Source organism: Sparus aurata, chromosome 8 (assembly GCF_900880675.1).
Source record: "Sparus aurata chromosome 8, fSpaAur1.1, whole genome shotgun sequence".
Lineage (NCBI taxonomy): Eukaryota > Metazoa > Chordata > Actinopteri > Spariformes > Sparidae > Sparus > Sparus aurata.
This window is the reverse complement of record NC_044194.1, coordinates 5,356,147-5,382,548: the sequence shown is the minus strand read 5'-3', so window position 1 is coordinate 5,382,548 and position 26,402 is coordinate 5,356,147. Positions and strand designations below refer to the sequence as shown.

Here is a 26,402-nt window from a genome sequence, read left to right as displayed (position 1 = left end):
GGATAGTTTGGGTTTTTTGAAGTGGGGGCATATAAAGTACATATCTATAGTCGATCTGTTTCCTACCGTAATCACCGAGCTGCTGGACGAGAGGTTTACTTTCTTTAAAAGCGAAACTTAACTCTCCGTATCCTTCCGCATTAGCAGTCACGCGTAGTGATACGGGGTTTTGCGGTTGAGTAAATGAGGTGCCAAAAGAAAGCGTGGTCTGACAGCGGTGTAAATCGGAATGAATTTTACCTATACAACGTACACTTGACCTGATGTAAAATCTCTAGGTGAGCCTTGTTTAAGGTGGTTAATTTCGCTTTTTTCGCTGGACCCCGTTCACTGCAGTACAAAGCTGAGCGTCTGGGCTGGAGCAGCTCTCTACTTCTCCAAACTGAGGCTGCGCTGATCGGTGATAACTGTAGGAAACAGATGGACTATAGATATGTACTTTATATGACCCCACTTCAAAAAACCCGAACTATCCCTTTAATGGCCATAACCCGTCAGCCCTTCTGTGTAACGCAGAAAAGTACTCTACTGCTCCACCAACCCTCCTCTTATAAACATTCAGATGATTGAGACATGCAAACACGCAAGGACGTAAACATTTGAATGAATACAAGTTGCACAGAAATGACTTCATGCAGCAGCAGGTTAAAAATGTCGTTTACGTGAGCGCGTACTCGTACACACACCTCAGCCGACCAGCGTTACAGCAGCTTTCCCTCCTCCGCCTGAGTGAAAGCAGCTGGAATTGGTACTGTCACATTTAAAGACTGATTGATGTGATACCGCATTTCAAACCACATCACTTTCAAGCCCGCGTGCGATATCAGTCTCTTGCCTGCAGGCCTTCAATAAAAAGTGGGAGGAGAGTAGGTCACCCACTGGCCTCTATCTGACAGGCAGGGCGTCTCTGTCAATACCGCGACCTCTGTGGAAGCTGACGCGACTCACCTGTAGTCGGTGACCGCCGTCTGGCAAGCTCTCTGTGATTGAACTAGTTTCACGTGAAGGCACCGGAGCGTCAAGGTGAGTCCTCTGGGACACGCGGGGACACCGAGACAGCGATGTAGGCACTCGCCCAAGAACTATACCTCTGAATAAGTGATAATAATTAGAGCTGCTGTGTGCATCTCCTGTGGTCCCCCCAAACAACAGCAGGAGCAAATTAAAAAGTCCCAACAGTGACATTGATCGTGTTTTTCCTCCGTGGGCTGTTGAAACACTGTGAAGTCATTCAAACAGACATCTTCCTTTGTTGCCCTTTTTTGCTCACAGTTCCTGCCTCGTTCCGCCTGGCAAAGGACCCACGCTGACAGTGTCGCTGACAAAGTGGCCACATTAAAAGTGTGATGCCAAGAGTAGTATTGAGAGAGCGAGTATGTGTGTGAGTAAAGAGCGATGGGGAAGAGAATGAGGATGGGAGATTCCCTTTAGACCAGAGGGCTTGGCAGGGTCAGCAGTGTGTGTGAGGGAGATAATATTATCACCACCCTCTCATTCTCTCCTGCTGCACCTCGGTCGGCCTCTCTGTTTTTCTCAATACGTTTTTTTTTTCCCATTGGCAGTATTAATATTTGAAGAGCTCATTATTTACTTCAACTGCTCAATCTGGTCGTATTGTCCCTATTGTGTCTCCGGTGACTCGGCTCATCCTGCGCCAAATGTTTCCACGCACAGGCAGAATACTGAACGCTCTTTGCAGTCAACTTTTTTCCTCAGCGATCATTTCCTGTCACACCAAAAGGGCGATGAAATGATCGAATTCACATCCAGTGCTTGTGTACTGACCTGCCGTTTCTTCTCTCTTGTCTTTTACAGTTAGAACAGATCCAGAAGCACACGTGGTACATGTAAGTACTCCTACGTCTCCTCAACTTTATTTTTTCTTTTATGTTTAATTTTGTCAATTTTATGTTGGGAAAGCTACGGAATTCTTAAATTCTTAAAGTCATAATTGTGCAAAAAAGATATTCTGTCAACACAGACACAGCTGGAAAATGTCCTGACATCTCATAAAGAATTTATACACAGCGTTGTTTTCACATTTTCAGTTTCACCCGAGTGTTTCACCACCATTCTTTCCTCCTGCTGACCAGAATGTCAGCTCATGTACTATAAACATGGTTTTGTCCAAAGTACAGTAATTCATAGAAACATTCATACACTGATGGTGGTTGCTGCAGTATCTTGCCCAAGGACACTTCAATATGCAGTGGAATTGAACCAGTGACCTTGTGATAACAAGAGGTTGGCTTTATCCCTGAGCCACAGCCGCCCCCAGTCCTCTCCACTCCTCTCCCTCGATTCTTTTTGTCTTCTCGTCTCCCCTCCTTTCCTTTCCTTTCCTCTCCCCTCCTCTCAGTTCTTCTCGTCTTCTTTCCTTTCCTTTATTTTCTTTTCCTTTCCTTTCCTTCCTCTCTTCTCCTCTCCATTCCGTTCCTTTCCTCTCCCATCAGTTCTTCTCATCTTCTTTCCTTTCCTTTCCTTTCAGTTCTCATCTTCTCTCCTTTCCTCTCATTTCCTTTCCTTTCCTTTCCTTTCCTTCCTTTCCTTTCCTCTCCTCTCCTCTCCTCTACTTTCCCCTACTCTCAGTTCTTCTCATTTCCTTTCCTTTCCTTTCCTTTCCTTTCCTTTCCTCTCCTCTCCTCTCCTCTACTTTCCCCTACTCTCAGTTCTTCTCATTTCCTTTCCTTTCCTTTCCTTTCCTTTCCTTTCCTCTCCTCTCCCTCTCCTCTCCTCTCCTCTACTTTCCCCTACTCTCAGTTCTTCTCATCTTCTCTCCTTTCCTTTCCTTTCCTTTCAGTTCTCATCTTCTCTCCTTTCCTTTCCTTTCCTCTCCCTCTCCTCTACTTTCCTCTCCTCTCAGTTCTTCTCATCTTCTCTCTTTTCCTCTCCTTTCCTTTCCTTTCCTTTCCTCTCCTCTCCTCTACTTTCCCCTACTCTGTTCTTCTCGTCTTCTTTCCTTTCCTTTCCTTTCCTCTCCTCTCCTCTACTTTCCTCTCCTCCCAGTTCTTCTCACTCTCCTCTTTCCTTTCCTTTCCTTTCCCTTCCTTTCCTTTCCTTTCCTTTCTTCTCCTCTCATCTTCTCTCCTTTCCTTCATTTTATTTTCCTTTCCTTTCCTTTCATTTCATTTCCTTTCCTTTCTTTCCTTTCCTCTCTTCTCCTCTCCATTCCTTTCCTTTCCTTTCCTTTCCTTTCTTCATGTTCTTCATCATCTCTTCTTTCCTTTCCGTTCCTTCTTCAAGTTCTCCATCTTCTTCTTCCTTCCTTCCTCCGCTTTCCTCTCCTCTCCTCTCCTCTCCTCTTCTCTCCTCTCCTCTCCTCTTCCTCCCCCTTCTCCTCTCCTTCCCCCTCTCATAGCCTATTCTGCAGAGGGGCTGCAGGCCTGAGGGGGGGAGCGACTGCATGATGAATGGCTTTGAGTTTCAGCCCCGTACACGAGACTACATTTGAGCCAAGGGCATGAATCCACGCTCGGGGCTGTGGGGGGTAAATTGGTAGTGCATGAAAGAGGATGTGCAGCTATATGGTCAACTGAACGGGCAGCAGGGGGAGAGGCGAACAAGCAGGGATGTGGTGAAGGATGAAACCCTGCATGACCTCAGTGAGCCCGTCGTTTAACTTTCATAGGCAGAGTGTGGCCACCTTCTTAATCCGAATAAATCTTTTGGGAAAACTTGTGGTGCAGGTCATCGTAAATTATGTCAGAGTTAATTTATGTGAATGGGTTTTTTTAATGGGGAACAAAAGCATATATGTATATAACAGACACTAACTGATGATATCTCCATTATCACCGTTTAAAAGTGGTGATGGACCCACTTCAGAAAGTCATTTAAAGATGTTTTTAAAGGGTTTTACTGTCCTCGCACTGCAAGAGCAACGATGATTCATGGCAGGAAGTTGTGAGTCGTGAGCAGGGGGGTTGAGTTATGGTTTCTGTCGTGTACTGAAAGATCATGCAAACAGACAGCGAGACTGATAAAAGAAACAAGAGGAGACAAGAGAGAAGACTAATGCAATGTGAGGTCTGTCAGTGAGGAAGTCGCCCGGCTGGCCAACTGTCTGGCAGAATGAAAGAATGAATGAATGAATGAATGAATGGGATGGAGGGATGTTGTTCAGACAAATGAGGCTGTGGCTTTTTCCCGGAAGCTGCTCATCAGTGGTGGGCGTAAATAAAAACATATGCAGCAGTTCATCTAATTTAAATGAAGCCGTCCACTATTACTGTTTGTTCACTACTTCCTAATAATATTTCATCACCGTCAGAGTTGAGCTGTGACACTTCAAGGAGACCTGTCGTGCTTTTTTGTTATTTTCCTTTCTGCTCAGTGTGTCATACTCGTTCTGGTGCATGTAAAGGATGTTAAAAGTTAAAGGGATATTCCTGTGTGAGTTTAATCCATGGTCTAAATCACCGTGAAACTGTGTTAGACTCCCTCTTGAGAGATCAAGTTAGCAGACCGCTAATTTACGGAGTTTTATCAACCTCAGAAACAACCGCACAACAACAATACACTGCAGTAAATGGATCCAAATATAAACCGCCACCAAAAAGCCACAAATAATGCTCAGAACAGCACCAAACTTCAACAACAGTACAAATAGGGTCTCAGCACATAGTCCGGGGCATCTAACCTCCGCTAGCTTAGCTGGATTTCTATTGTGAAGCTAAAAACAGATTTCAACTCTCCTCCATCAGCTTCCGGGTCGGGGAAGTCCCGACGCGACGATTACCGAGTGCGGTTAGAAACGCTCAATTCCGTTCTTTTCCCTGTCCGCTCTCGATAATAACTGTTATAAACTGGCAGGTAAGACACATATGAACTTTGATTGCTTATCCATGGAGTCATAATCATACATTTTCATCCATGAGCCGCGGAACTCTACTGCACTCGGTAATCGACTCGTCGGGACTTCCCGTCAACAGGAAGCTGCTGCAGAAGAGTGGTAAATTTAGTCAGCTTTTCAGTAGAAATCCAGCTAAGCTAGCGGAGGTTAGATGCCCCGGACTATGTGCTGAGACCCTATTTGTACTGTTGCTGAAGTTTGGTGCTGTTCTGTGCATTATTTGTGGCTTTTTGGTGGCGGTTTATATTTGGATCCATTTACTGCAGTGTATTGTTGTTGTGCGGTCGTTTCTGAGGTTGATAAAACTCCGTAAATTAGCGGTCTGCTAACTTGATCTCTCGAGAGGGAGTCTAACACAGTTTCACGGTGTGTAAGACCATGGATTAAACTTACACCGGAATATCCCTTTAAAAAGGTCAAAGTCCGCACCACAGAAGCTCCTCTCTCCCACAGAAAACACTGCTCCTGAAACGCCTCGTCAGGAGTCCCGCCTTTAATTCTGTGACTTTGTGATGTCACATTATGCCGGCATGTCAAACATTTGCTTAATTGACGCCTCACAGCTAGTTTAGAATGTGCAAATTGATTAAGCATAGATGCTCTGTCTTTTTCTCAGGCGTGTGTGAGCTGACCAATGGGAGGACACTAGGCCTTACAGAGAAAGGAGCTAAAACAGAGTGTTTCAGACAGAGGGGGGAAATGTATGAGTATGAGAAAACTGATGTGTTTTTTAATGTAAACGTAAAATTATGCGCCCGGCCAAACCGCCTCCACCAGGATGGGCAGAAAATAAACATACTCTCAGGTTCCAGTAGATTAGCTTCACCTAGCTCAGGGCCCCATTTCCTTTTTTCATTTTTTCCTCACATCCACCGTCAAATTGTAGAGTGAACAATCGCAGCGGACTCAGTTCACAAGTTCACGGCGTATAAGGAGAGTGGAGGTGATTTTTAATAGCTGCCTGTGGGGTTTGCGCTCCATCGGCTTCACCAGACGAAGGAGAAAATAGAATAGTGGGGAAAAGTGAGTGAGGATCGCTTATCAAACTATGTGTTTACTCTCACATTTGTAGCAACTGAAGCAGAATCTCTTCTTTTAAACAAACACACCTTGAATCTTCCAGAAATCCTCCTGAAAATGGCGTCCGGGTAGATTCAACTTTCATTTCAAAAGTCCAGCGTATGTACTCTCAAGATAAAGCCAGACAGAAGAGAGAGAGCTAAATGACGTAACTAGCAGAGTGTCTGGAAAGAAGGGGAAGGGAATAACGAAGAAACTAAGTTTGGGAAACAAGCCAGGGACGAGAGCAAAACTTAACGGCGTGACTCAGTTGTCTGTCTGCATCTCGGCGAGCTTGATGACCTCCGTTCACCCTCTGAAGCTCCCGTGCAAAATGAGTAAACCAGGGGAAACTGCGTGACTTGAAAGTTTTTAAAAGTAATGAGGTAAACAAACACTAGAATGCCTCACATATTCTGTTAGAGCGAGGCCTCTATCAGCTACAGTATATGAACAGTTTTAATAATCGGTGTGTTCACTGTTTAATTACAGTAGTAGGGAGCAAAATGGCTGACGGTGTCCTTATTTGTCGTGTCGTTTCTTTCCTTTCCCAGAGGGGGGAAGAACGAACCAGAGCCGGAGCAGCCCGTGCCCAGGAAGGTGACCATCCGCAGCTTGCCCTCTGCCGACGATATCGACCCAGATGTGCTGGACAGCATGCACTCCCTGGGCTGCTTCAGAGACAAAAACAAACTACTGAAGGACCTGCTCTCAGATGAGTGAGTTAATGGGAGGGCGGGATGGACTGGATAGAGAAAGAGGTGGGATTGAAGAAGAAGAAGAAGAAGAAAGAGAGAGCGAGCGGAGGTGTGGTTCAGTGAGTGTTAGGGTGCGAGCGAGGACAGAAAGATAGAGGATCGATGGAGAAACGGCGTGCTGAGAAATGAGATGAAAAAAAAAAAACAGAAAGCGTCTGAGGAGGACGGGGCCGTGTGGTGTCTGCGCTCACAGGCAGCCTTGTTTTTTTTTTTTTCCTCCCCGCTCTTATGAAACCCTGCAAGGCTGTCACTTCAGATGTCAGAAGCTATAGATCACTTAACTGTTATCACACAGCGCTTACACCGCTTGCCGCTGGATTCATTCCCCCCCAAACAGATCCTGGCTCGAACCGCGAACAAGCTCCCGGGTCACATTGTTTATGTTCCTCTGCTAATGTCTGAGTTACACATGTTTGTGTTTATGCTGCGGACACCGTTAAACACTTACTTCTTATTAATGTGGGCACACAGTTTGTTTTGCTTAGTTTTTCCGTCTCCTCTCCCTCTACTTTACATTTTACCAGCCTTCATAATTTAACACTAAACGAGAATTACTCTATCGCTCCCCCCCTCCTCTCTCTTTCTCCACATCTCTTCCGTTCGCTTCCTTCCTCCTGGGAGCATCCCGTAATAGTGCTGGACTGGAGGGAGAAAAAAAAATCTGTGGTCTCTATCTCCCTCTCCCCGGTTCATTTTAGCTGAAGTTGCAGGTCCTTGTCTCTTTGCCTCCTACCGCTTTCCAATCTGTCTTTATTATGGAGGGCCAATCCTCGGGCCTCGTGCATAGAGAGTGTTGGCCCAGAGGCTAAAGATCCAGATTCTCCGAGAAAGAAATGGGATGAACTCGTAATGTTTTGATACTTTCATAAACTGAGCCAGCCGACTCCGGATATGGAGGGGAAATATATGCAGAATATTATATGACGGCTTAATGACCTGTAAAACTAAACTTTTGTTTTAATGATGGAAGCTATTTAGTCGCTATTTCACAATGAAACCAAAAAGATTAAAGGACATTAATCATACTGTTTTTTTTTTTTTTTTTTGCAGTTTAATGTCTTTGGTTTTGAGCTGCCTGCTTTGTCTCTGAATGCTCCGCTAATATATACACATGTACTGTAAGTGTTTGCTTAAAAAGACTGTGTTTCTCTCCAGAAGTCTCAGTGTTTTGTTTTGTTTTATTATCTCCGCTCTGCAGTGACAACCAAGAAAAGATGATCTACTTCCTGTTACTGGACCGCAAGGAAAGGTACCCCAGTCAGGAGGACCAGAACCTTCCGCCTCGCAACGAGATTGGTGAGGAATCAGGACTAAAAACAAAGAAATGACAGATGAGGACTGCGATATCATAAAACACAGTTTAACAAACGTGAAGATAAAAGCTTAGCAGGAGAAAATAGAAGCAAACAAATAGGGATGTCCTTGACCAAGGATTGTCTCGGTGGACCAGTGGTCGTCTTTTAGAGCGATTAGTCGACTAATCGACGCAAAGATATATATTAAAAATAAAAAAAAATAAATTAGCTTCCCCAGTACACACAAATAGTCTAATACTAGCGCATCTAACAATAATAAAATGTATTTATCTCTGCTTTCAAACGTTCGGGGTGCCATGGGACAGGTAGCTAGGCTACTTACATGTTTAAGGTGGTGCATCATGTTCGTCGTGGAGGAGTGATAGGCGAAGTTTTTTTTGCAGGTCATTCCTTCTTCCTTCTCAAAATGATCCCATATTTTGGACGTCTTTCCTGACATGGTTGGCTATAAATTGTTAACTGTCTAACCGCGATGTTGAAGGGACCTGCCGTGTTAAAAAAGAAACACTGACAGTGAGTGAATGTCACGACTTCCTGTATCTGGCCCTTCAAATTAAAGCCCTCCAGCCTTTTATACACAAGCCAGCCGCCAGTCATGTAGATTTTGACTTAATTTTGACAAGACACGGCTCCAAATGTTTGTTATTGTTTTTTTTCCTGCAACCAATAGACCAATGAAATTTTGGTTGGCTAATGAGTTTTTGGTCGACTATTTGGGGGCAGCCCTACAAACAAATTCATAATAGACCGGCCGACCATGCAAACCACGTCTTTCACACGTTCTCAACCTCATGAACATTTAAAATATGCAACAAATTTCGACCTCATGGATAGAAAAGCAGACAGAGCAGCTGATGGCAAAAACTGTGGACTGACAGGGTGATCTACTGAGCTATGGTACGCAGGATATGTGTTCTATAGTGCTCTGTGTGTCTAATCAGCTCTTTATTCAGGCAAAACAAGCCGATTTAGGCAGGAATAAGCACTGCAAGAAGGTAGCTCATGAATGCTCTGCAGTGTTTCCTTCCCTCAGAAGAAACTGGATCGGCTCCAGTAGACGTAGGTTCGCTCTCCAGCTGAAAAATCCTATTGTTTGTTGAATATAGACGAAGCTTCTCAATGAAATACAGAGGCAGAAATAGAAGGTGTCAATAGGCCAGAGATGTTCTTGTTTCCTCTGTGTTTTTTTTTTTTGTAAAACTGTCAGCTGCTTCGGATCAGATATTAACACATCAAAAAAAAAGGTATTCTCCCGTTCGCACAGAAACAACCCAGCACAGATTTTCCACCCACAGAAATCTGAGCGAAACAGAGAGATGCTCTACTTAGACTTCTGCCAGCATTATATTCTCACAAGAGCGCTGCAACAGGATGGGGTATTTATGTGCAAATGTGAATGCGTGTGTGTGTGTTGTGCTGCGAGATACCGACATTTTGATGAATAGACTCCCTCTTCAGTGAATGTGATACAGTCAATACAGTTGGCCATTAGTTCAAGGTCTGGGAGGAAACTATTACTTATTCACTGTTAGTTAAAATGTCAATGCTGAACATCCCTCACACGTGCAGACATGCACGCACAGCCAAAACCTCTCGATGTGTAAGAAACACACACGCATTAACACGCAGAGTCATCAGGCGCACGCTGAATCCATCTGGCCCGCTTTTGTTTTCTTGGCAACAGATCCTCCGAGGAAGCGGGTGGACTCCCCCATGTTGAACCGTCACGGCAAGAGGAGACCAGAGAGGAAGTCCATGGAGGTCCTCAGCGTCACGGACGGAGGCTCGCCTGTGCCGGCCAGGAGGGCCATCGACATGACGCAGCACGGACAGAGGTACGCGTGGAGGTGAAATGAAAACGTTTTTTTAAAAAAAGAATCAATATTTCAGTAGAGAAGGACGTAGCTTTGTGTTGGTGGTTGTGTGGAGGAGCTCGCAGCCCAGCAGCAGCAGAGTTTCAGCAGGTTTTGACAGCGAGTCTGGCTCTGGGTGTCAGCAGGCTGCATGGAAACTCAGAGACTGATGCTCTGCCTCGCTTTGTCTCCTGTCTCACTGTAGTAAATCAGTGTACAGTAAAAGCTTGGATATTCCTGACGCCAGTACAAAATGCAGCAAAGAAGAAAGGTACTCACTTGACCTTTTCACCTCCTCTTGCTCCATGTCTCACCCCCCACTCCCCCGTGCGATGGGGACGTCCATGGCGGCAGAAAGATGCAGCGGTGCTTTCTACATTTTCCCACATTTGTTTTTGTTTAAAAGGATATTCCGGTGTAAGTTTAATCCATGGTCTAAATCACCGTTAAACTGTGTTAGACTCCCTCTCGAGAGATCAAGTTAGCAGACCGCTAATTTACGGAGTTTTATCAACCTCAGAAACGACCGCACGACAACAATACACTGCAGTAAATGGATCCAAATATAAACCGCCACCAAAAAGCCACAAATAATGCTCAGAACAGCACCAAACTTCAGCAACAGTACAAACAGGGTCTCAGCACATAGTCCGGGGCATCTAACCTCCGCTAGCTTAGCTGGATTTTTATTGGGAAGCTAAAAACGGATTTCAACTCTCCTCCATCAGCTTCCGGGTCGGGGAAGTCCCGACGCGACGATTACCGAGTGCGGTTAGAAATGCTCAATTCCGTTCTTTTCCCTGTCCGCTCTCGATAATAACTGTTATAAACTGGCAGGTAAGACACATATGAACTTTGATTGCTTTTCCATGGAGTCATAATCATACATTTTCATCCATGAGCCGCGGAACTCTACTGCACTCGGTAATCGACTCGTCGGGACTTCCCGTCAACAGGAAGCTGCTGCAGAAGAGTGGTAAATTTAGTCAGCTTTTCAGTAGAAATCCAGCTAAGCTAGCGGAGGTTAGATGCCCCGGACTATGTGCTGAGACCCTATTTGTACTGTTGCTGAAGTTTGGTGCTGTTCTGAGCATTATTTGTGGCTTTTTGGTGGCGGTTTATATTTGGATCCATTTACTGCAGTGTATTGTTGTCATGCGGTCGTTTCTGAGGTTGATAAAACTCCGTAATTAGCGGTCTGCTAACTTGATCTCTCGAGAGGGAGTCTAACACAGTTTCACGGTGATTTAGACCATGGATTAAACTTACACCGGAATATCCCTTTAAACGGTGATCAAATATGCAGCATGTAGCGGCTTAACAGGTCTATTTTAAAATGCTTACAACTCATCTGATAAATGAAAGAGGCTGGGTCCGACAGAGTCAACAGTTTTTAGGATGGCGCGAAGTTTGACTCTTAATTAACTCTTAATTTTCTCGCAATTCAGAAGCTTTAATTTCTACAAGGCCCCCTCCCCCCTCGTGTTCCGGCGTTAGCTCAATTATCTCTTCTTTCGTAATCTGAACGCACTGATAATCAGTTCTCTCCCACTGTGCCCCACTTTCACCACATGCAGAACATTATTTCTCTATTTTAGAGAAGTGTTCGAGTCGAGCCGGAACCCTACGCACCCACAAGGCATGGCGGACCGATTTAAAATCTATTTCCTCATCTTATTTCAACAAGCAATATATCATCACACCACGTATTTTCGGCTCAGAGGCGGTGACATTTGTGACAGCGGGGAAGATTGAATCTGAGGCGGGGGGGGGGGGTGATAACCTGATCTTCCTAATGATAGGCAGATTGTCAGAGAGTTGGGAGAAGCTATCAGATGTATGGGACCTAAATGCACAAGCAGTAAGTGCATATGTTATGATATTAAAGGCAAATGCAGTTATAGACCTGAATATTCATCCAAACGTCCTCAATGTAGATCTTAGCAATCAACAACATATCAGAGAGGCCGCGTCAGAAGTTTTAAATCACTTCCAAGAGCTTCCACCTCTAAAAAAAAACTCGCGGCTAATTCTTTCTGTCCTCCGGTGCCTCCGAATTTCACTTCTAAGACTGATCTCCTTGTGTTTCATCGCCTCTGCTCGGCTCCTTCTTCCCCTCAGGCGAACCGAGTCTTATCTCTTCTTTACTGAAAGGTTGCGTTCGTTTAGAAGTCGTCTCCTCCTGCCCTTCGCTCCGACTCATCCGTCACAAGTCAAGTGTAGAATCCTGAAATAGGGTCAACACTTATAAACATCGTCAACGGCAGTTTCGTAAATCAGAATTAAAAGGGCGCTGAGATGAGCCTGTGTTTGAAACAGGACCTTTAAGGTTTATTCGCATGAATCTCAATAAGAAGGCAGCGTGCGTCTGGATCCGAGATATATCAGCAGCTACAGTCATTAAAAAAAAAAAAAAAAAAAAAAGCTCTGCTGCATCTTTCTTCTGTGCTACTTTAATTCAGTGTGTTTGTTCTTCCCCCCCTCCTCCACCCAAATCTCTTTCAGGGGCTCCTCCCTTCCCTTCTCATATCTCCTCTCTCTCTCTTTCTGCTGTGGTCCCTTGTGTGCAGCTGACCTTCAGTCCCAACATCCCCCCTCCCCCCTCCCTCTGTTTGTATGGAATTGCTATGCTAATGTGGAAACCGCTGCTAGTTTTTTTATTTATTTTCCTCTCCGTCTGGCTTCCTATCGGCTGGGTTGGAGGTGGAGGGAGGGAGGGGTGGTGGGTGGTGCGAGGGGCGGCCGTCCAATAGCACGTCCCCTCCGCCTCCAAATCAAATCAGATCTCTCTATCTGCTCTATATGTCTCTTTTTTTCCCCCCACTGCAATTCATAACTCTCCCGTCAGTGGGGGGAAAAGATATTAGTAACAAAGTCTGTGTGAATCTAGATTTTTTTCTTTTTTTTTCTGTTGTGTTTTTGAACTCTTCTGCCTTTTATCGCGTCCTTGTGTGCGCTTTGTTTGATCATGTGCGTGCCCGTGTGTGTGTGTGTGTGTGTGTGTGTATAGACGATGCACATAACGCGGCAGAATAACGTCCAAAGATTTGACTGACTTTCTCTGAACCTAACCTTATCTTTCCCCGACAGCAAACTTTTGTCGACAGCGCAGAAGATCCGTAGAACTTCAGATCAGAGGGTGTCAGAGCGAGGACTGACTTTGAAACATGTGTTTTGACAGGATACATTTCCACCGGCATAAATGGAGGAAGAGAGAGGGGGAGGAATGTTTTTTTTTTTTTATCTACAATTACACTACGGGAAAAAAAAAAAAAATGGCTACAATCTTTCGCCTCTGATATCTCGCGCATGGCGGCTTCGGTCCGATCAGCTGCCCGGGCAGCACTTTCATACGTGTGATTGTTGATTTGACTGTATAATTGTGTAGTATGATCGAATAGATTTGGGATAAACGCTTTGCAGTAGCCGCGTTTGGCAGAGAAATCCACACGGAGAACCAACGCCGGTTTCATTCTTTACATCCCCAGACGTATCTTAAAAAAAGACGTTGAAAGCCGAACTCAAAGCGCAAGGAATCCCACTGATTTAATTTGAAATCTTAACAACATGCCAGGAGAAATGAAGGGAGGTTAATGATATGTAAATGAAATATGGAGGAAAAAAAAAAGTGCTGCAGTGTGAAGAAGAGAATATCAATTGAGGTTCTTTTCTCTTTACAGATCGGCTCTGGCTGCTTCGCGCGGTTTAAGTGTGTCGGGTTAGTCGGAGCAGTCTCGATAAGTCAAGCTCTCAATGCTAATTATTGACTCTAATTTATTTAAGAGGCTGAAATGAGCACAAATAAAGCACCTTTAACACTGATCTCCACAGCAGAAACCGTAGGGGTCTTAGTACATTTAGAGATTTGAGGAGCCGAGCAGTGAATATTAATGCACCGAGGAGTCCTCTGGGAGTTGTCAGGGTTCAGGAAAGGAAATGAATTTAAGCAGCGTGTTGATTTATGTGAATATCTGCTCCACGTAGAAAAAGAGCTTCCATCGGCAGGACAAAGTCAATGTCGACGAGGAGGAGAGGGAAGGAGAAATTGAACTTTCAACACTTAAATCACGCTCGCAGAGCAGCAGCATTGTGTTTTTGACTGTGGCAGTTTTTTATTCGTTCTCCGTTTGACTCCTGGCGCCATCCATTTCACTCTGCTTCACTTTTCGTTTTATTTCAGTCCATGCCCTCAGCGCAGAACCTCTTGTACTTGTTCCATCCCCCCACAGTCTAACATTAGACCCCCCACAGGTGCCTTGGATGGGTCTCTGACGCAGCTGGTGGTCACACACTGAGGACACGGGCCCTCTTCCACAACAGGCTTATAGGAAGTGTTACCTTCAGGGCTCATGGATTATAGAGAGACAAGAATGGGTAGCCACAGGCATGCACGTATAGCGCACACATACAGATTGCACACATGTATGGGTGACTTCACCCAGGAAAGCGTATTTTCTCATTTACCCCAAGTGATTTGTACCAGTGCAGATAGTTTTGGTTTAACTTGTCCAGGATAGATAACACTTTATGAGGTAAGAATGAAGAAGAAAAGTTTAGTTTGTGGTGCAAAGTATTCAGATACTTTACTTAAAGGGGACCTGTTATCCTTTTCAGTTTATTAGGTTCTAGTGCATGTTAAAGATCTTGAAAGTTAAAATGATTAAAGTCCGTACCATAAGAAGCTCCTCTTTCCCACAGAAAACACTGATCCATAAACGCCTCACCAGTGGCCCCGCCTTTAAGTTGTTAAGTGACTTTGTGTCATAACACTATGTCACAGAGTCACGCATTTGCATAATTTATGTCAGGGAACAAGTTTGGCTCGTAGGAATTAATTTAGCACAGCTGCTCTGTTGTTGTCAGCAGTGCTGGCTCAGACGTGTGTGAGCTGACCAATCAGAGCAGGCTGGGTCTTCAAGGAGGAGGGGCCTTAAAGAGATGGGCGCTAAGAGCTGCTGCTGCTTTAGAATTTCTTGGTATGATTCTTAAAAACTCTGAGAATCGTAGCTGATGGATCTCTCAGAACTTAAACCTAAATTCTACAAGAGAACACGTTTTGTGTAATCGGGGCGAACTGACCCTTTAACACAAGTACGCTGGCTTAGCTGGCATCTCGTCTCCTTCTGCTTCAGTAGCACGGCTTCTTTATTAATATGTTTTATAGATGATAAATGGTTGCTTAGTTGTGTTCGCTGTTCACTATAAATAAAACGCTCGTCAACAATAACTCATCGTCTCTCTGGAGCGAGGGTGAGCCTCTGACAGCCCATTAATGTACAAGCATAACCATCTGTAACAGTAGCTTTATGGACCTGCTGGTCCAACACTAACAGATGCAGAGTGCCTCGAACAATATGCTCGTAATGGCCCGAGGACGCCGTGTTTTGGCCGCGTTTAGATAAAGTGCAGTTGGCTATGCGCGCTCGGGCGCTGTGGCGAGTGTCTGCGGACGCGTGACTTAAATGTAAATGATAGCAACTGTCTGGTCAGCTGCTCCCTGAAACCAGAACTCCTAGCCAACGTGGTCTCGGCGTCGCCCACTCATGTGTGCATGAGCGTGTGCGGTTAATGCACTCGCAGAAGGGGCAGCGAGAGAATTACAAAAATAGCTGGAGTGTGGGAGTTCCTATATTTTGCTCTCTCTCACGGTAGCTGTTAGTGATGATTCTCCACCGTGCTGGTGCGTCTCAAGAGAAAGACTCCCGTTGTAGTATCAGTTCTTTCTTTTAGGTGGCTGCGAATTTAAAAGCGGTGGGTGTGTGGCTGCACCCACACAAGCGCTTCCACCTTCGGAAGATTGATACGCACAGATCTTAATCGAGGCTTGTTATGGCGGCGATATTGTGTGTACGGCTACTAGCTGGAACCTTGTACACACTTTTGTGTCCATGTATGGCTGCCGCTGTGGTCCCGTGGGACTGCTCCGGCATCAGGATTGAACATCAGTCTCAATTACTCCGTCCCTGCCTCCCATCCTTCATTCCTCCATCCCTCCCTCATTCCTGCGTCCCTCCTGAACTCCCTCATTCTCCTGTCACACCGGTCCACGAGGCTTTCCTCTCAAAACGAGCGAGCTGAAAACCACCAGTTGTAGCAGTCAGATGAAAGACCTGTAGGCTATATTTCCCCCAAATGCATCAATGGAATGAGGAAGAAGAAGAAGAAGGAGAAGAAGAAGAAGAGGGGGGGGGGGGGGTATTAATAGATTGAATGACAAAAAGGAGCAGTGTTGTGACAGTGAGCAGCTGGTGTTTCCGAGTGTTGACAGCCTCTGTTTGTCGTGTGTGAGTGTGTGTGCACGTGTGCGTGCGCGCTTGATGGAGACAGATTGTCCTGTGATTGTTCATTTCTGAGCCGGGCTCCGCTCATCGGGGTTATTGACGGCATCTGCAGGGGGAAAAAAAAAAAAAAAAAAAAACAGAAAAAAACATGACAAATGACGCTCAACCAAATGTCCCGCTTCATTTCCCCCCTCGAGATGTTTTTCCCACTGATCCGGTGAAAGAGGCCTAAAAAGTCAACATGTCTGGTTTATTAGCAAACTATACATGGGGCGGAAAGCTAATTTGAATGCTAATGTGAGGAGAAGTCTCCTATGGATTTTTGCGGGAGGGGAGCTGCAGTGAAATCATACCACATTTGAAACCGGGTGGAGACTAATCGCTGGGCGTCCTGTCTGTTTTACATGTGAGTGTTGTGACGCTTTCGCCCTCTTTTGTGTGAGTAGCCGTGTCTGCAAAGGCCTTGGTAGCAAACCACCGTGCTTAGTATGACGGTAACGTAACGCTGTAGTGCTTCTCTGACTGTGTGCAGCATCTAACCTTTTCTTTTTTTTTATTTCTCGAGCTTCTCACCTCCACCTGTGTTTACTGAAACATGTAACAGGCCCACACGCTGATCCCTCCACTACCTCTGCCCCCCGTGTGTGTGTTCTTGCCACAGGTCGCGGTCTATTAGCGGAGCCTCCTCTGGCCTCTCCACCAGCCCCCTCAGCAGCCCACGGGTAAGTCGTGACCCTCTGCGCACTTTCACACGCATGCAACACACACCTCTTGACCCCCGTCCTCAGTTATCTAGTTGTTCACCTGCTCCCGCTGCTGCCGATCCCCGTCTTTATTGCCGTCGTCTTATTGCTGTTTATGTTCGCCAGAGTAAGTAAAGACAGTCACTGCGGCTGCATCGCGCGGGGCTTCTGACCTTTAACGGAGCGCAACCCCGCTAAGAAAGCAATATCGCAGTATCGCTCTGCTGTTTTATTATTAGTCTGCAATATAGTCTGTCGTTCCACTCCTTAAGTTCGGATCTACCTCTTTTAGGGAGCAGGGATCCTCCGCGACAAGCCCTTCATATCCGCCTCTGCATGAGTCATCACTGTGCCCACGTAGTTGGATCTTTCTGTTAACTCCGAGTGAAACACACCGACGAGCGAACGCAAGGGCGGATGTGACAGCACAGCAAACTTTCTCCTCCCCCTAAAGCCTCTTCTCTCTCTTTCTCCATCCTTTCTGCTTATTATCCCTCTCTCTCTGTTTTCTGCGGCCTGAGCCCTGTGAAAATCCAGCTCAGGGAATGCTTGAGAAAATCCCACTTTTTTCCTTGCCCAGAGCCGGAGGAGCTTGTAGTAAACTTTTCCAGCTGACTAACCTGAGAGGGCTCGAGATTAGCCGGGGGGATCCTAAGACGAGCTCCTCGCCGCCACACACAGGTTTCTTTCAGGGCTGATCTGAAAGGGAAATTGATTTCTCAGACCCTACCCCGAGTCCGGATTGTGCTCTCAGCGAGGGGTTATTTTCTCAGATTTGTGTCTGGAAAAAGAGGGAGGGGGAGGCGTCCGGGGGAAACGGTTTATCAGTGCGCCATTGTGGCCGCAATAGCACCATTACGAATGCAACAGATCGATACACCTACGTGGAAGCTGGAGATTTTACAGCAGAGATGCCGTAATGGTGTTCCTCCTGTTATTGAGACGGGCCAAATTGTCCTCACAGCTGGCCGCGTGCCGCTCACACCTGCCTGTGTCTGCTCGCTCGTCTCTGCTGGCAGAAGCCCTGCATGTCTTACTCAAACAAACTCCATCTTGTGTTATACGTTTGGTTTGGCCTTTTTAGAACTGTGCGCGTCGCTTGCTGTTTCTGTTGTTCCCATTTCACCTTGTTTTCTTTTGACATGAGTCACTGAATGGTCTAACTGCATGTTTCTTTTTCTGTTTTTCTGTTTTCTTGCAATGCCTCCATCTCTCCCGTGTATGTCCACACCTCACCTGCCTCTATATTCTCTGGCTTCTCCTCTGCTTCTGGCTGTGTGGCTGTTTGATCTGCCACGCTGTTTTTCTGCGTGTTTGTGCCCCCATGTGTTTTTCTTTGTTTTCCTCTCCTCCTCCACCTGCTCTTGGCTGTGTTGTGCCGCCGCGTCCTCCCTTTTGTCCTCCCAGCCCGTCCGAAAGTTCTGTGTGCCGCCTCAGTCTCCGGATTTGCCACCGTCCCCTAACGCGAGCCCGTCCCCGTCCCCCGAGCCCCTCTCCAGTCGCACCGGCCCGCGGATCTCCACCCCCAACTCGCTCACTCCCAACAGCGAACCCCTGCCGGAGGCGCTCAACAAGACGCAGACGCTCCCCGCCAAGCCCAAAGTCGCCCTCAAGCCCCTCCACGCCACACGATCCAACCCGCTCCCAGAATTCTCCCCAGATGCAGCATCTGCGGTCAAATCAGAGTCCTCCACTCCTTTTCCGTCGCAGCCACCCTCCGCCTCCGTGCCACCAACCCCGACTTCTCCGTCCTCCCCGTCCTCCCCCTTTTCCCCAACCTCCATCTCCGGTGCTTCCATCCCAAACAGCCCGCTGGTACGGCGCACCCATTTCGCTGCCAACCCCCAGCTCTCTGTGCCCTTCAGCCCGGCGGTGCCCCTGTCGCCTATCCGGCTGCACCACTTTCACCCCGTGGCGCCGGTGCCTTCTTCTCTCACTGACCACCCGCCCAAATCTATCCCCCTCATACAGGTTACCCCTCACCCCTCCCCTCGAGGCAGCCCCCTCCCCACCCCAAAGGGCACCCCTGTGCACACTCCCAAGGACAGCCCGGCCGGGACCCCGACCCCAACGCCGCCACCCAGCCCGTCCATCGGAGGCATGCCTTGGAGGACGCGCCTCAACTCCATCAAGAACAGCTTCCTGGGCTCGCCACGCTTCCACCGCAGGAAACTTCAAGGTACTGCTGTCAGCTGCTAATCGATTCTCTGATTACAGCCTCTTAAATGTGATTATTTTCTGGTTTCTTTGCTCAGTGGCGGTTCTAGACCAGTTTTAATAGGGGGGCCAGGTTGGGGCCGGCTTTTTTGTTAGGGGGCACATACAACCCGGACAAACAGATAAATCCCTCATTCAGACAAAACAGTGTTTACAATTTCAGCAATTGTGATTGGGTAGTAAACTGCTGAGACACTTTATTTCTGACTTTCCCTTCAAAACAAAATCATTGCAAGAAATCTGTTATTGATGCAGACTCCCTGTCAGGGGGGCCACAGGGGGGTCCAGACTCAGAGTTACGGGGGCACTGGCCCGTGTTGCCCCCCCCCCCCCCCCCCCCCATAGAACCGCCCCTGTACTTTGCTCATATATAGTAAACAGATTATCTTTGCATTGTGGACAAAACAAGAATTTGAGGACGTCATCTTGAGTTTTGGGATGAAAACAAATCAATAAGCCAAGAAAATAATGGACAAATGAATCAACAATGAAAACTCTTACTGTACCCACTAGTTCCGTCTACTTGTGATCTTTCTCTGAGCTCTCCACCTCTGTCTGACCTTTGACCCTGCTCTCACAGTTCCCACACAAGAGGAGATGTCCAGCCTCACACCAGAGTCTTCCCCAGAGTGAGTAGATGCTGCACTTTTTTGAAGTCACCACTTACGATCATAACTATGCATAACCTGCCAGCCCCTCGGCTATTGGCTCAAACGGGCTCGCTCTTGATAGCATGATGTTTTGGAAAAGTATTACATCCATGAATGTTTGATTTTCACCTGCCGAGTTCCCTGTAATGACCTCGGGTCTGGTCTGGGATGGAGAAGCGGCGGCACCGTAGCAGGAGGTAGCAGGGTCGGTTATATACAGGGGGAGGGAAGGTAGCCCGTGTGATGTTGCAGAGCTCCCAGGGGCCTGATAACTCAAGGTTGGCCTAGATATGCCTGTTTGGTTGGCCGACTGTCTGGCTTTGGCCATCTCCATCTGGCTGGGAAGAAGATCCTGGCTGGAAGGAGCTGGAGAGCTGGCTGGAAAAGGTCTTCTCTTAGCTGGGCTGCTCTCCATCGTGGGCAAACACAGTCGCACCGGCTTCACACATCTTAACAACGTGTCCGTTAATGTCTCTGCAGACGTTTTGACGTTGATGTAAAGTCTGTAATTCTCTTCTAAACATTACATTCTTTATATTTAAGGAGGGAATTAAGGAGGGGTTTCTCTCTTTCCGTGGAAGTTTGCAAATCCGTCAACATTTTCAAGAATCTAATGAAATGTTAATACGCCAGGAAAAAAAGGAGTCCATATGGCTTATTAGTGGGTGCAGGTACACCTGGGCCCAGGGCCAGTAGTGAATTCATCTACCTCTGCCCCTTCTGGACCTGCAGTTCTGTTCACAGAGAGGCTCAATTATCTCTCTCTCTCTCTCTCTCTCTCTCTCTCACTCTCTCTCTCTCCCTCTCTCACACACACACACATTCATTTACAAATGCAAAGTTGCACATAGGGTGAAAGTCAGAAAACATTCCTCCTCGGCGGTTTTAGCCCGTGAGGTATCCTCCGCCCGCTCCTTTCCATTTCCCCCGAGCTGCGGGAAGAGATGGATAGATACATAAACAGACGGATGGTTCAGAAATGCTGGAAGGAAGACAAACACTCTCCATGTACAGGATTAAACAACATAAACTTTAAAACTGGAAACATTTCTTTTTCCCTTTTCTTCTCCGCAGACTTGCCAAAAAATCCTGGTTTGGTAACTTCATCAACCTGGAAAAAGAGGAGCAGATCTTCATCGTCATCAGAGATAAGCCTCTCAGCTCCATCAAGGCCGACATCGTTCAAGCCTTCCTCTCGGTACTTCATGAACCCTTCTTCCAGCTGCTCCCCGTGCTTCCCTCTCCATGTGTTCATGCCGCAGTATTACTTATGTATCGGGTGTCCGTTGCAGGATGTTGCCTGTGCTAACGGCGGCTGTGATTGGCTGCGCTACGAGGCAGCCTCTCTGCGAGCGTAGGCTAACATGCTTCTGATTTATGTGGCAATTCAGTAAACTGTTTGTGTTCAGCGCTTCTATTTTCTCTCTGACTCACGGACTCACTTTAGGTCAATGAAAAAATCAACACAGAGCATTGATCATTAGCATATAGATGCTTTGCCCTCATTGCCACGCATTGAGCTCGCGTGTGTGTGTGTGTTTAGACGTGTAGCGCGAGGAAATTGAGAAATACTGTAGATGGTATCTGTGTGTGTGTTGTGTTTACGATACTGTCGGTGCACAATTACATGCAGGAATGTGGAAAACATGGGGGTTTCTCGCCGCACGCGGCAGAATCTCTATCAAACATTCAGCGGTGGTAGTTGGTATTCTGTGTACATAATTGAACATCGCCTATTCCCACCCCGGTTAGATTTAACAAAGTCTGAGTAAATGCAAACTCTGCCAGTGCAGGTCAATGTCAAATCTGTTTCCCCCCCCCCGTCCCTGCAGGTAGCTGTTTTCTCCTCTGGGTTGTGCTTGCTGGTATTCCAGACAGGAGATTGGCACCTGAATCAGTGGAATTATACCTCTCAGCACACTCACATTAATGGAATGTCAAACCCTCTCCAGCACTATGGCGTGCGACGTGACTATTTCCGAGCTCACCTGTTCATCGGGCATACAAATTCATTTTAGGCGGGAGAGTGCAATGTTGTTGGATGACTCAAGATTACATTAGCTTAAGTCTCCCTGGCATGCATGGTTGCTCCCCGAGGCATTAATCTGCTCAGAGTTTCGACTGGGGCTCGCTAGTATGTGGAGGGTATTTTAATGAGGCGTTATTCAGCTTGTCATTTGCAAAGGTGTGGAAGAAATTTAAACATCAATGCTCCCCGTGTAAAGTCACATTACTTGGCTCATTTTACTACCTAGTTTTCTGCCTCTTTGTCCGTTTTTCCATTACTGACCCCTCTTCTTCTTTTTTTTTTTTTCTTTCTTCAAGATCCCCAGCCTGAGCCACAGTGTGATCTCTCAGACCAGTTTCCGAGCAGAGTACAAGTCCACAGCGGGCCCCACAGTCTTCCAGAAACCGGTTAAATTCCAGGTGGACATCACCTACACGGAGAGCACAGCCGCCACCAAGGAGAACGGCATCTACTCGGTCACCTTCACTCTGCTCTCAGGTCAGGAGTTACAAACCACCTACGCCTTCTTTACCTGCGTATCCTGCATGAACCGGGCAAGAGGGATGATAAAGGGATGATTTCACTGGTGAAAAAAAATTACATGAAAAAACATGTTTTGTCTGATGCTGTTCATTTACTCAGTAAACATGGTGTCACGCACAAAAAAAAACATTCTCATGGAAAAAAATGTCCACTCACTCGACACATGAAAAATAAATTCTCATGAAAATTTGAGAAAAAATATTTCTCAGGAAATTTTGAGAACAAAATTTCCCAGGAAAATATGAAAAAAATATGAAAAAAAAAAATTAGAAAAGATTTGAGAAAGAATTTGAGAAAAAATATTTTTTATGTAAATTTGAGAAAAACATTTCTCATGAACATGAATTTTTCCTCTCGGTTCATCACAAGACATATTGTTTCACACATGAAAAAAAAAATCTAGTGAAAAGATTTTTTTTCACTCAGCTCAATATAAAATGATATCTCATGAATTATTTTTCTTTCACTTTCACACATGAAAAAAAATTTTTGTCACTGTTTCTTCTGTTGCTCCAGTTTTTAAGTTTTGATTTACTGGATAAACTGGTTTTCGCACACACAGAAAAAAAAGACTCATGAAAAAAAAATGTCCACTTGCTCAACACATTAAAAAAAAAACATCTTGTGAAAATTTGAGAAAAAAAATTTCTCATGAAATTTTGGGATTTTTTTTTTTTTTTTCATTTCGACACAAGAAAATAATTTTTCCGCTTGCACACATCAAAAAGAATTTTTGTCACCGTTTTTTTCTGGTGCTCCAAGTGTTCATTTACTTGATAAACTGGCTTTTGCACACACAGAGAAAAAAAAAAAAAAAAAAAAGTATATATGTGTGTGTGTATATATATATATATAAATGTCCACTCGCTCGAAACATGAAAATCAGCAGCAATTTTCTCAAGAAAATTTGAGAAAAAAAATTCTCATCAAAATTTGATAGAAAAATCTAGAACAAAATTTCTTGGGAAAATTTGAGAGCAAAATTTCCCAGGAATGTTCATTTACTGGATACACTGGTTTTCACACATGGAAAAAAGATTTTTGACACATGAAAGGACTTTTATTTTCTTCCTTTTCACACATGACAGCACATTTTTGTCACTTGTTTTTCTGATTCCCCATTTACTTAGTGTTCATTTAATGGATAAATGAAAAAAAACCCAGTAAAAAAAAAAATGTATTTATTTTAATATTTCACTCGGCTCGACACATGAAATATCATGAGAACAAAATACTTGTGAATTCTTTTTTTTGTCACACTCAAAAATTATCTTGAAAGAAAACATATTTAATTCTGTTACACACATTAAAAAGAAACATTTTAGAACTTGGAAGAAGATGGAGCATAAGAAAAAGTTTGTTGGACCCTTCTCACCTGACAGGCACATAGAAGGAGCGCCACAACACACAAGGGCAACACACAGTAGACTCTAAAAGGTTACATGGTGGCTTACATGTGTTTAGGCTGTTGGAGTATCCCCACCCACGCACACTTTCCTGATGCACCATGGCAACATGTTTTATTTTTATACCTCAATCGAGAACAGGGCGTCTTTGAAGGATTTGATTCCGTCCATACAGAGTTCAAACCCCGGACTGTCGTGGTGTGAGACAAATCACACAGGACAAAGTTACACACAGTATTATGCAATCTGGAATAGCTAGCTGCTCTTGCATCTAATCAGGCTCACACAGGTTTTGGGAAATCCAGTGCTCACGAGGCACTTGGAAAAGTGCGGAAAGGCATCCGTTACATGTCGAGTGGGATGCCGTCACACTCCAAACTAATGAAATTAAACTACGTTTTTTTCTAATCGAGGCCAGCAAATAAACCAGAAATGCTGTTTCCAGAGGTGGGTGTATTCACGCTGCCTGCCAAAAAGCACGGCTGCCTACGGATTTTCAAAGTTTTCGCAATCCTGAATGCTTGATAAGATTTTCCTTCCCAAACCTCCCTGCGCGGGGAGAAGATGAGGTCTGCCTATGCGAGATTACATACTATGCAGTCATGCGCGAATGCTCGGTCTTGCAGAAACACATGCATGCTCTCATTCACTCTGTTTGTCCTCACACACATACCGACAGTCACACACACTCAAGTGAGGGGGGGCCACGTTTGATCTGAATGGGCTGTGATCGCGGCCGTTTGGATCCTGCTGGTTCCTCCATGTCACTGATCATAAACTGTGTACAGCAGGTAGAGCGCACAGTGACACTTCCTGTTTATCATCCCAGACATGCTTCTCCTCTCCTCACCTTTACCTTCTTCCTCTCTCGATTGTTCCATCTTACATGTATTGTCGTCACACTCATGTCGACTCTTCCTCTGTGGGTTTCTTCTGTGCCTGTTTTCAGGACCAAGCCGGCGCTTTAAGCGAGTAGTGGAGACGATTCAGAGCCAGTTGTTAAGCACACATGACCAGCCGGGGGTCCAGCAGCTGTCTGGTGAGTAACAACTCCTCCTTTTCCAAATAAATATTTCAAAATCTTCAAAAAAAAACAAAAAAAAACCTCTCCACCCTTACTTCCCACCGCCTCACCCGCCCATCCCACCACCACCTACCCCCCCCTCCCCAAACAAACCGCCCTCACTGCTGAAGCTAAGCTAAACCCTTCCCCTCCTCTTGCTTGAAATCCCCGAGCCACTCTCTTCGCTTCTGGAAAAAAAAAAACGGCTTCCATGCATGCCCGCGCCTCACTGCCTCGAAAATGAAAAAAAAAGCATGGGAGTCGTTCCCAAAGCACCGACTGCGGGTCAAATGTTGCCTAGTCGCCGTGGCAGTGAAGATTAGAGCAGAGGTAGCGGTAAGCTGATTTGAATTCTGTTACTTCCAAGACTGATTGTCGGGGAGCTTGTCACCATGGCAACACCACTGCACCTCAACGCGCTCCCACAATGCACTGCACTGCACAGCCACACCACACCTGACAGGCGCACTCTCTCTCCCTTTGCTGGGTGCTTGTACAATAGGACCCCCTCCCCCTGTTTTCTCCAGTCCGCCACCTCTGACGGGCGAGCCTCCAACGCCACCGAGCCGTTCACCTGTGAACTCTGTGACGTCGTTCCGTCCTCTCGTCAGTCGTAGGGTCGATGCCGAGTTCCTGGACATGCATAAGCCTGAGCTTAACCCGGCGTGGCTCCCCTCCTCTTTGCCCAAACATACATTCTGGATGATGGAAATGAAAATAAAGGGGGAAACAGGGACCCGACTCCTCCCCTCAGCATGTCCCTCCTTGTGAATCACTCTTCTGTGTATGTGCGTCTCAGCCGCCATCCTCTTGACAACAGCTCCACCTGCTGGTCAGAGGGGGGAAACAGCACCATTTGTCATCAGGTGGAAGTGTGCTGTTTTTCTCTGGATGTCAGTTTCATTTCCATCCACCTCGGTGTCTGTATGTTTGTGTCTTTCTTTGTCCTAATAGCTCATTTCCAACTCTGTCCGACTGACGAAGGTTACCGAGACTCAGTCATCGTATCGCCTGGCGCTTCACTCTGTTTCTCTGCCGCACGTTACGTTGAGTTTGAGCGGTGTCGTTGCTCCGCGGTGCCAAGAAATCCCAGCTGTTGAGACACTGAACAGTCTGTTGTCATTGCAGTGCTTCAGTAAGTCGACCGGGTACTTCTGATCTTTTATATTAGCGTTGAGTTGATGAACAGGCTGAGGTGTAGGGAGTGTGAAATTAGAATAAATTGCATTGTATTAGGTTTAAAAGACTGCTGTGTGTTGTTTCAGCAGCTGTGGAGTAGTTTGTTTAACCTGAGGAATACTTAAAGGTGCAGTATGTAAGAATTAGTCAGTAGGACCTCAGGAAACAGGGGACTGTTATTGTTTACTCTGGATTACCAGGATGTGTCAGGGCTAGCTGGATAGCATGCTAGCTAGCAGATATCTCTGCAGCATAAATACATTTGTAATGTCAAATCTGCTATTTATTCGCATTCTGTTGATCATTTTAAGTCAGTTTTTTTATGTTTTCAATGAGAAATTCCTACATCTTCTGTCGCCCCTTTCAAGGTCCCATATTGTCGGAACTGAGACTTCCTGTCTCAACCTGAGAATGAGAATAATATGGGACCTTCAAAGCAGGAGAAGGTTGTACGAAACACAAGGAATGAAGTCA

General features: G+C 45.9%; 1 protein-coding gene across 8 annotated transcripts in view; it reads left to right on the top strand.

Annotated features, from left to right (window-relative positions):
• The window catches only part of brsk2a (BR serine/threonine kinase 2a), a 189,800-nt gene that overhangs the window by 158,701 nt on the left and 4,697 nt on the right, over nt 1-26,402 (top strand). For 2 of the 8 annotated variants that reach the window (XM_030425355.1, XM_030425359.1), the window contains 11 exons: nt 1,816-1,847; nt 6,466-6,630; nt 7,868-7,965; nt 9,670-9,832; nt 10,044-10,109; nt 16,781-16,841; nt 18,834-19,041; nt 19,660-19,708; nt 20,804-20,927; nt 22,055-22,235; nt 24,636-24,725. In XM_030425355.1, the coding sequence (XP_030281215.1) occupies nt 1,816-1,847; nt 6,466-6,630; nt 7,868-7,965; nt 9,670-9,832; nt 10,044-10,109; nt 16,781-16,841; nt 18,834-19,041; nt 19,660-19,708; nt 20,804-20,927; nt 22,055-22,235; nt 24,636-24,725 (1,237 nt within the window). Of the gene's footprint in view, nt 1-1,815; nt 1,848-6,465; nt 6,631-7,867; nt 7,966-9,669; nt 9,833-10,043; nt 10,110-16,780; nt 16,842-18,269; nt 19,042-19,659; nt 19,709-20,803; nt 20,928-22,054; nt 22,236-24,635; nt 24,726-26,402 lie in introns of all 8 variants that reach the window. The other 6 variants (XM_030425358.1, XM_030425360.1, XM_030425352.1 and 3 more) reach the window with 5 other exon arrangements.